General features: G+C 40.1%; 1 protein-coding gene across 1 annotated transcript in view; it reads right to left on the bottom strand.

Moving 5' to 3' along the window:
* The window catches only part of LOC123984430 (vesicle-fusing ATPase), a 45077-nt gene extending 39336 nt beyond the window's left edge, over nucleotides 1–5741 (bottom strand). The window contains exon 1 of the mRNA XM_046071343.1: nucleotides 5689–5741. Coding sequence (XP_045927299.1) covers nucleotides 5689–5700 — 12 coding nt within the window. The 5' untranslated portion in view covers nucleotides 5701–5741. The remainder of the gene's footprint in view (nucleotides 1–5688) is intronic.
* Nucleotides 5742–11351: the final 5610 nt, after the last annotated feature.

The following is an 11351-nucleotide window of genomic DNA, read 5'->3' as shown; positions in this document are numbered from 1 at the left end:
CACACACACACACACACACACACACACACACACACACACACACACACATAAATGTAATACATTATTAAAATCTTCTCTATTTTGTGATGCAGAATCCAGGCTGAGCCTGTATCAACCCAAGAGTGCAGATATCAACAACACAGACATGACAGACAGATCCATTTTCTTTTACATACTTACTACTTACATACTTACAACTGTTTTACGTCGACATGCAATTATTATTTTTTCTGTCACTTTATACAATATTGATTTAATCTGGATGCTGCTTATCATGCATGACCAATAAATAAGGCTGGTGAAGGACAACATAGTAGGTTTTGGATTTATTTACAAAAAAAGGTCCCTGTACATCCATTATGCCCACTGGCCTCAAATCAGTCCTGTAGTTGTCAGTTCAATGTAAGCCAAATGTGGAAACTGTGGAAAACACCAATAATGTCATACAAATACAGCATTTAACACTCACCATGCGACAAATCAGAGAAGACAGAATAAAGTATGTTTAAAGTTTTATGAATACAGTACAGTGTTTGCAATATTAGGGCTGAGCCATAATTTCATATCGATGTTTAGTGAAGCTGCATTGTGACGTATGATTGTGCCCTGTTATCTTTGCACCCAATTCTGTAGTTCAAATGTATGATTCCAAGCAAATTTATGAATGAAATGAAAAACTAACAAAATGACAAATTGAAGTTTTTGTTTTACCTTTGTGAACATTGCGCCACATTTATATACATAGTGTGATTAGGAACTCTGCATACATTTGCCAAGTTGTGATTGTGATATTTTCATACTAGAAAAATATTCTGTGAAAATTTGTGCACCTGAGCATTCATGTCTCTAATAACTTGCTGTACAAACATTGGGCGCCTTTAAAAAAAAGTTTATTATCCATTATTAAAGATTGCAGGTTGCTTGATTCCAATTTGTGCAGTCATTAGCATGTCCGGCTAACTAGCGTGATACCTACAGTACTAACCTCACATTACATCCACAACCAAGGAGCACATAATTAACTAACCAAATTAGTTTGTTTGGTTACTGGTTACGTTTACAAAAGCCCAGTTCAGAACAAACAGATGTGTAGTATTTCCCCACAGTGTGGAAGCCGGTCCTGGATGCTATCAGAGTTGGGGCTAAAGTAGACACTCTGTCTTTCTCTTGGATTTGGGGAAGTTTACAGACCAGCACCCCTAGCCAGCGCTACTCAAAATAGTTTTTATGTTCATCAAACACATAAGTTATACTTAATCTTAAAACTCTTTTCTCTTTTGACCATCATCTACTGGTGAGGATGCTGACTATATGTATATGTATGTATGTTTTAGCGATGCCATGTATGTAGGTATCAAGCGCGTATTTAAGAGCCATTTACAACATTTTCCATTTACAAAGGAGTCAACTGTTCTGTAACCTATCTTTGTCTTTGATTGCTCTGGCCACTTTTTGCTCCATCTCTCTTTTTGTACCATCAATGCCTGATGGTGTACAGTTGAAATTCCTTTCCGAGTGGTTGCCCATTGGCCGAGGCCAACAATAAATCTAAGGGGGTGGAAACCATTTGTTGTCATAACCTGCACTCTGAGCTGTTTGATACTTGATCAGACAGAGGAAGAAGGAAGAATATCATTTCCGAAAGTTCATATAGAAAACAAAGGTATTGCACAGTCTATACCTAACATTTTATCTAGGTTTAAAAGTTACAGGATAGATTTTACCCCTGAATGACCCAATGAGAGATATAACACTGCCCCGAAAATCAAAATTGACTACACCTTGTCTAAGATCACTAAAGATCTGGAAAAATGGTCAACACTGCCAAACTCTCTTGGGTCTCATATATCTATTATTAAAATGAATGTGCTTGCCAACAATGTTGCCTTTGCCGCATCCAACTAGTTTCTGGGACAAAGTACGGTGCTTAATTACTAAATTCGTCTGGAATGGCTATCGCCCTCATCACAAATTGTCCACAATGCAACCAGTTAGATCTGCTGGAGGACTTACACTTCCCAACTTTAGGTTATACTATTGGGCCTCCACACTACGTCTTCTGGTCAGCTGGTATGATAATAATATTGAGGTAGCATGGCGTGCACTGGAGGAGAATCTGATTCTTCCATTGCAGTTGGATGAAGACTTGTTCTCTAATATGCCTTTAAATATGTGTAAACTCTGCCTATAACATCCGTCTGGGGGGCGGGGACAGAGAATGTGTGTGGAATTTCATCCAATTGGAGCAGATATTCCCCTATGGGTTGTTAATTGGCAATTAAGTTTGGTCAATGCCGACAAAGGGATACATTCCTTTGGAAACATATTTGGGGATTGGGGCCTGCACTCCTACGAAGACCTCTCGATCCAATTGAACTTACAATGTTCCGCCTTATTTTTTCCTACCTGCAACTGGGGACAGCCATGAAGACCTATGCAGTCCACCGGCAGGCTCCATTTGAGGAGCACTCATTGTTTAAAGTGTTGCGTGAGACTCAGGTAACAAGGGGAATTGTCTTCAAACAATAGATCAACATAACCCCTATTGCCAGAAAACTCACCTTATTTAGGTTTACTTTGAAACAGTGTTTATTTTGCTTTCTACTTATTTTAATTTATCCAACTTTATTTTCTTGTGATTTTCCCTTCGGTCCTGTTTCTGTGTGAGTTGATCTAATTCGTTATTCTCTGTTTGGGATCTTTCAGTGACAGTGTTGGCTCATATATGAGGGTTGAAGCAAAATACTGATCACCTTATGTGCTTTCCAGCAGATAATTTTGAATGTATGTGTTTAGTATGTATGAGTATGATGTATATATTTTTTATTTAAATTGATGGATTTTGTTTGTTTTTAAGGGTAGGTGCATTTTATAGGCCTATTATGTATGTATATGTCTAGATGCATATTTGCAATCTTTATAGTGACTTTATAGTTTTTCTGATTTATTACTCTCATTCACTGCTGTATTGCTGACTGCATGCCAATATCTCATCAGTTCAAAAGATAATAACAATTTGATCACAAAAACCAAGTCAGCTGGAGAGAGTTGTCAGTTAACTCATGTAGATAATGTTAGTTTAATTAGCTAGCTAGCTACAGCTGATAAAACCTGACAGTGACATAGCAACAATAACTATTGTGGGTCCCTTAAAATGTTTTACAACTATAATGTTGAGATGAAAGCAGAACTTGCCAGCATTAAAATCTACATGTTAAACTTGTACATGATATCCTCTTTAGGTGTCTTTCGGGTCAGCTAACATTATTGTAGCTAATAGTTTCGAAGGTACTGTTTGTGGCACGTGTTCCACCTCAGATGGGAAATACTATATAATTATATTCAATGTCTCAGTGTCACTAAACATTCACATGTTCTTCTCTGTCCAAATACTACAGCTTACACTCCAAAAGATGATCTATCACAACCTTGCAGCCAATTTTTTTTTAATGTGAGAGAAGCCGCACTGAGTTTGTTTCTATACTAATTGCATCCATTACCCATGTAAAAACTGACAAATGGAAACATGTGGTCATTCAAAGTAGTATTGCAAATCAGCCAGCCTTGTTAAGACATAGCAGTGGCTAGATTGTTGTTGCTTCTGTTGAAGCCTGCCTGGGCTCTACAGTAAAAATGGAGTCTTGTATTTCCAACAGAACTATTACAATGAAAAGACTGTTGGAGTGATTAGTAAAGCGCTTCACTGACCGAGTTAAGTGTTTCCTCTGTAGGTGTAATGTAACAGCCATGTTTCCACTGAGACAACTCTGAGAGGTTATGCATAACCCCTGCTGAAATATACTGAATCTAGCAGCACAAAGGTACTCTATGTTCTGTCTCTCTGTGTAGTATAACATGAGCACAATGAGACTGTCCTGCTGCGTAATGCTACAGCTATTAGCACCTTGCATCATGACTCAGCATGATGCCTGCGCTATGGCGCACTACTAACACAGAAAAAACTCAAATAAGAATGAGAGAAAGACAAGAGATAGACCACGATGCCCAGCCCAGGATTTAAAGCTACATCACACCAAGAATGAAATGAGACTGTCTAGAACACAGGTTCACAACCTGGGGACTGGGACCCCTCCAGTGGTCACAAACTAAATGATAAAAATAGCGTGATTTTTAACAAATGTTCTCTTATCTTTGTTTTTACTCTTGTGAGATCCATCTGGTGGTGGAATTGCTCAAGATCCCTACTTCACATTGCTTCATTTGAAAGGAACCATTTAATACTCTCATGTCTGTACGGTAAATATCAAGCTACAGCATCACAAAGGCTGCAAAACGAAGTGTGTATGGGAATATTTGATGTTTTATGAAGGGGTTACGTGCTAAATTATTTCTTGCCTCTAAACTGTGATTTAATGTTATTTTCACTTTGCGTTTGCATTGATTAAAGAAATATGTTAATGACTGAGGTTGTTGGTATGTGGATTTGATTATCTTTGGACGGAGCCAGGCTAACTGTTTCCGCTTGTTTTAGTCATGATGCTAAGCTAAGCCAAAAAGCTTTAGCGTCATGTTTACCGTACAGACATGAGAGTGAGATCAATCTTCTCGTCTAACTCTCTGCCAGAAATACAGAATGTTTCCCAAAATGTCAAGCTATTCCATCAAGGAGTCATAAGGTGAAACAGTTGGGAACTAATGCTCTAGAATAATGACTTACAAGAACATACACAATATCTCAAATCAAAATGTGACCTTTGAAGTTCAGAATCTTTATATATGCTATGGTATCACTACTTTGAAAGAGCAAGGTATGGCCATCTGTGATCAGTTTCCTAAATGTACTGAAAATCTGCTTCCACCAGGAATATAAATGTAGGCTACATTTCCCTGCCCATATTCTTTTTCTAATCAGTGGAAGCTACTTTTAAGATGCAGAAAATCAAACGCAAATTAGGCAATTTCCAGCTTTGGGACGTGGACCTTAGCTTCAGCCTCCCTGTAAATGAAACCACATCGGCGTCCCTCAGAGGATGACAACAACACGGGCTGACACTCGATACCAGACAATCGTCCTCACTGTACATCGAAAGGTTCAACACAGCCATTGAAATAAATATGCACACAATCCAGCAGTCAGCCATGCACCGTGCTGCTCTTCACCACAAACAGCGCTTACCAACGCTCACAGGCTGCAGAACGGAGACTAAATAAACCTTATTGTATTAACCGATATCTTCAAATTCATGCTGACATGCGTGTTACGGGATGACTGTACACGCTGTTCTGAACTCTGTGCTTTCCACACAAAACGTCCCCTCTGTTATTTTAGATGCCTAGCTCGTAAAGGCTTTTCAGTGGCCGCTTTATACACAGATGCGTCGGCTCAAGGGCAAGCAGAGCCCAGGATTACCCAGCGATCCTCGCAGAGAAGGCAGCGTTAGCAGGCGGGGAGGTTCTGATGCTGGAGCTAATATGCACTCCTGGCGGAAATGACTCCTCCTGGCACATGCCAGGGTTATGGGGCTGCAACATCGTATTAAATAAACATCATATTCTCCTGTCGCGGTGACATTCAGACTCTAAAGGTACCAAGACTGCCTGTAATATGAAGGGAGACAACGCTCTCCCGACATTTTATGCCCTTGGTATGTTTTCCTTTATTTCCCAGGCAGAAACACGAAGATATTATAAATATATCAAAGAATAAATGAAGAATATATATCCTACCCGGGTCGCCATCTTCAAGGTTGCGGTAGATCAGGGATGCAGCTCGGGTCAATGATTCACAGGACAGCGGGGACAGTGAGCGGAAAGGCTCGGCAGCAGATGGGTTTATAAGATGCGGCGCACCTCGCTCTGATTGGCTGATTCAAGCGGAAGCGTGCCGATTAGCTCGCGTGCAGTCGAGGAGGATCAATGGTGTTTGCGTCTCTCCAGCAGCCCCTGCCTTGCGAAAACACTCACGTGGCAGATTGGGGCAAAAACACAGTTGACAGTGGCTCACTGTGGCAGTGTTGAAATGCCTGAAATGTCGGCAGTGAACGATGCACATCGGCAAACTTGGCACGCGCACACTGATTTTAGAGTGTAAATGTAATCATGATAATGCATCCGAACTGACCTGAATTCCCTAACTCTGACCAATTATAACATTTCTACTTCCACCGTCCGCGTATCATCTTGACCCTTAATTCCGCCGTATGATTCTTTAAAACATCACCTTTTATTTTGCTAAACATCACGTGTTTTGCACCAGTATCAGCTCTGTGCTTCAGGACCATGGACAGCGCCCCTCGCTGCACAGTCTCTCCATCCAGGGGCCCTGTGCTGTCGCAGCACAGAAATAAAATCCTGCTGAGACAAGGAATAACACCCAAATGGAATTTAAAAAAGGCAATAGAGCAGAAACAAACATCATGCACAGCAAAACATATTAACAGACTCATGCCACCATGGAGTCCAGTCCCTCCTAGCACAAAGGAGCAAATATCGCTCCTGCTGCTGGGTTGATGCCCTTCTATGGTCCAGCTCTCCTCATGCAATGGCCTGTCTCCTGGTGTCTCTCTGGTGCTCTTGAAACCTACTTGCGACGGCACGTATTGGATGTACCATCCTGGAGGTGCTGGACTATCTGTGCAACCTGAATGGGCTGCAGGTACCGCCTCATGCTACCAGTAGTGACAAGGACTAGCAAAACGCAAAACCAGAGAACAATCAGTCGGTAGCCACCACCTGTAAAACCATTCCCTATTTGGGGGGTTGTCTTGTTTTGCTTCTCCAGTGCACCCATTGTCACTTTCATTTGCACCAAAACAAGTGAATCTGATTCCCAATCACTTAGAAATTGAATCCCAGAAGTTTAATTGGCTTGATGTTGTACTGTGATCCCGGGTTCAATCCCCCACTGTTGCCCATCCACCATTGTGTCCCTGAGCAAGACACTGACCTAGTTGCTCCAGAGGCCTGCGACCTCTGACATGTGTAGCAATTGCTTTGGATAAAAGTGTCAGCTAAATGAATAAATGTAAATGTGATGATTGTTTCCTTGAGTTTTTTGAACAATTTTGACCACTTATTAATTTCAGATTCTGATGGTAGCTGCAAACAATAGCTTCAACTAGTCAAATCACATTACTCAAGAAACAGTTTTTTGAGGAAAACCTGGAATGTGACTTGTGAAAAAAAACATACAACATGGGTCATGTTTGATATGCATCTAAGAGCCAGATGTGATGGCAGCCTGGGCTGTGCCCCTACAGCCCCATGGAGAGAACCATCTACAATGACTTAAATACTCTTTCAGCATCATGGACAGCTACAGAGTTACCACACTAAATTGGATCTTAACATTCATGCCTATATTAGATTTATTCATTTATTATACACTTATTATTTATTCATCATTTCTACATGAATCACTTGTTGAAGGTTAACAAAATAAAAGTTCTGCCTCAGTTACTGTTGTTTACTTACTTATTTGGGAAAACACTTTTAAAATGCAAACTTATATTATTTGTCATGAATAAGGACTACAAACTGTTTAGACTGTTTAGAGACATAAATTAGCATTTAAAGTAAAACAAATTCAGTGAACAAATCGTCATTTGGTATCTTTCTTTTTGAGTCCATGCTGTTACATACAGTTCTGTACAAAACTAGCCTACACACGAACTGTACTTAAGGCTAATAGCTCAGTAGCTAAGTATTTGTGAATACACATTATGAAAGGTATAACATTGTGCCTGTTTCTGTGGTTTTCACTGTATTTTCAGAGACTTTCAGCGAGGAAGTAATGTGTGAATCACAGCCGAGCAGACAGCAGTGAGGACCTCCCCTGCTAAAAGCTATTGATTTGGTCAGTGACAATGCTGATTCAGTGTTGACTTTAAAGATTCAGCGTTAAAGATTTGTTTGTACATGTAGCCTACTGATGCTCTAGTTCATTCACTTTTCTCTAAGCCAAGCAGTGGCCTCACCATTCCAATGCACCACGTAGGCTATCAGTAAGCAGACACATCAGCCGACATAAACCTCTTCGTGCTGCCTTCCTGTGGTCGGACTAAGAACTGTCTCCAAAGGGTCATAACATCTATCTATACAATCATATGACCTGAAAATAAACAAAGACCATGCTTGTAAAGTTTTTTTTATATAAAGTACCTGTAACAGTTGATCAAATTATTCTTATTTCTCACATACATATTCATACATCCACAGAGTAACAGACTGCAGCATCAGCACTCTAGTAACACTAGTAGCCTTGACTTTTGTTCAACAAAGATTCTTGTTTACACAATATGATTCACAAATGAAAAGGAAGGAAAACCATAATAACATCATCATCATTATCATAAGCATCATATGTTGCACAGGTTTTTGTATGTGTTGCAAGATAAAATATGGCACAAGTTGATCAATGATGAGAGCATGTATAGGAGAGGGTGTAGACAACCTATACTTCTCTCTCCAATTCTATTAAAAAGTTCATTCAGAGGACACGTTTCCTGTCTCTGCCTCCTGTTCTGGCTTTTCTATCTCTTTTTATTATTGTTCCTGCACAGCTGGAAGGAGCGGAGCAGGTGGAAGCAAACATTTTGAAAAATCTCCAGGGATTTTTGCTCATCAGTTCTTTTGTTTCACAGAGCATACATCACCTCTCATCTCACCTGTCATCTGACCTGTCATCTGACATCCACATGGTACTGAATACTCAAAATATAATACTATTGAGTGTGTGTGTGTTTTTTATGGGATAGGGTGTCCAATTTAAATTTAATAAAATAGTAGAATTGACCGTTCGCTAAATCCCTCCCTCACACAGTGTTAGTTGATCACATTGGCAAATGCAACTAAGCACAGGAGGCCTGTCGATATTTTATATCACATGCTGAAGCACCGTTCCAAAACCAAAACGTCTCACAAATGGATTAATCAGTGTGTTTACTTCCTCTAGGGTAAGCTGCAATCATTAGCATGACCAGCTAACTAGCTTACTAGCAAGAAATAACTGGCCTAACTTCCAGGGCAAAAGACCACATACATTAGTTTGTGAGGCTACTAGTTGCATTTTAAATAGCCCCATTCATGAATAGCACATCCACTTTGTAGTATTTTGCCATTGTGAGGAGGCTGGTCCTGAACGCTATCAGAGTTTAGGCTAAAATGTTAGCAGCTCCGTCCTGTTCTTTATTGGATTTGGAACAGTTTGGGATAAGCAGCGTAAGCAAATGTTACCCCAGATGTTAAGTTTGCCAAACACTCTTGTAACGTTAAAAGTGAAACAATAGTTACAATATTAGGACTAAGTACCTCTACATCCATGTCTTCCCCATGGATCGTAGCTGATGAGGATGCTGACTTTTTGTCTGGCACCTGTTAGCTTTATCCTCAGTCTTTTAGCTAGATGTCATTTACGTAGCTAGGAAGTGCATCTTTAAGTGCACTGTTACGTCACTTTTACAGATGGAAACAATAAAAAGTCAGCCAGCGACAGGATTTTAACAAACCTATTAAGCCAACATTAGCTTAATTAGCTAACTAGGCCTACAGCTGATAAAATCTGATAAATTTCAGCCAACAAAATCAACCATTGCTGAAATCAAGGACCCATTGTTTCATTCATCACAAATCTGCCACCGTTTTTGTTGTAAACTGCACATGTGCCGCCTGAGAGCAGAAATCTTGATGTGTAGGTGTAGCAAGAGAAATTAACGGTGGCAGTGCTTAGCGAATCTTTTAGCTCACCAAATGTGTCATGGAAAGGAGGATTTGTCAGCTTTGAGCATCCCTTTTTCCATTAACCGGCTGTTATATAATTCCCACCAAGCCTACTACTTGCAGTTTGAGTCTTTAAAAAAATAGTCGCCTTGGAAATACCATTCAGAGAAATGCTACTTGTGTACTGTTCAACACATCAGAAACAGCTCGGAGGAAGAACATGTAAACAAGCTTGTTTGCCATGGATTCATTCTTCATGTGCATATTTGTCTCGTGAGGTCCGACTCTGTGTCAAGGCTACATATTTTTTTTCACAGCATGGTACCTATTGCAGCCAAGTCGGTTATCATCTGAACACTAAACACAACCAGAGTTAAAACATCAACTGCACCGTGGAGACACCCAGTCTGGAAACAGGCATGACATTCTGATTTGTTAACAAGTTTTAAAAATCCCATTCCCCATATTTTTTTTAAATAGATAGGGAACTGTTATTTCAGTTTTTCATCTTATCAGGGAGCAGGCCAAGTATGACTTTTCACAAATCATAAATTCACTAACAGAATGTGGAATGCTCCAGCTATGGATGACTCCAATTTTGGCTTATGTTTTGCAAAGTGACACATAAAACTTTACTGCGTATTAAAATCACAAGCTTTCCATTTTGCCTCCACGTCCTTGCCATCTGAACAAACTTCCTCTTTTGTGGTCCTGATCTCTGATACATGACATAGCAACATTGTGAAAAGTGATTCCTTTATAGTCTTTCTTGTTCCTCAGTCAGAGACTTTGAGTTGGCTCATGTTTCTTCATGTTTTGTTGTTTTTTTGTAGGAAATAATGAGTCTTTAGAATGATATGGCACAAGATCTCTGCCCTCTTTAAGATGGCGGAGATTTTCTAAAGTTGTAGACAGTTTATTGGCTACAGTTAGACTTAGTGATGTGACATCATCCAGGTAAGTAATCTCTTCAAGCACTCTGTTTGCTCTGAGATTTTACATGAATTTGTCTTCGGTGGCTCTGGAAGGAGCTTTCTTAAATTTGTAGATATAATCTGACAGTGTCATCAGCGTAATCTCAGTTCGGACTTGAGACTTTTAGTTTTAACAGAAAGCATTTACGTTACAAACTGGAGGTCTGGGGTTTGACAGAATGGCCATTAGCCACTTGCATTGTGGGAAGTATAGGATCCAGCTTTTTTGGGGCTTACCCATACAAGAAAGTCAAGATATTTTGCCATCTGCTGCTTTGATTTGGACTATTGTTTTAAAATATGTCTGATGAAACCCCCAACTTTATTGAACAGCAATAGTAAATTGCTGGAGTGCTCCTTAAATAGCCATTCAAACTGATTCAACCTCTTGCCTGGATGTTGGAGTTTTTTAAGCCCATGTAGGCTATAACTTGTTTCTGAAAGGGGAACTATTTCATCTTGGAAGGGTCTTTTGGGCCCCTCAACAGTGGAACACTGGAAATCCCGATGAGGGACCGATGCTTGGACTTTGTCCATGTATGTGATCTAAGGCACAACCAGCCTTTCACACATTTTCTTCATTGGAGTCCTTGTGCCCAGTCGCCTGGATGTCACATCACTGAGTCTAGCTTCCAGCAGTTCAGCCTGGCGACCAGTCTCTTCTGTAACATCTTGTGCGGTCTGCCCAACACAAAGCAG

The sequence above is a fragment of the Micropterus dolomieu genome, linkage group LG02 (genome assembly GCF_021292245.1).
Source record: "Micropterus dolomieu isolate WLL.071019.BEF.003 ecotype Adirondacks linkage group LG02, ASM2129224v1, whole genome shotgun sequence".
NCBI classification, from domain to species: Eukaryota; Metazoa; Chordata; class Actinopteri; order Centrarchiformes; family Centrarchidae; genus Micropterus; species Micropterus dolomieu.
This window is presented reverse-complemented; position numbering and strand designations above follow the sequence as displayed.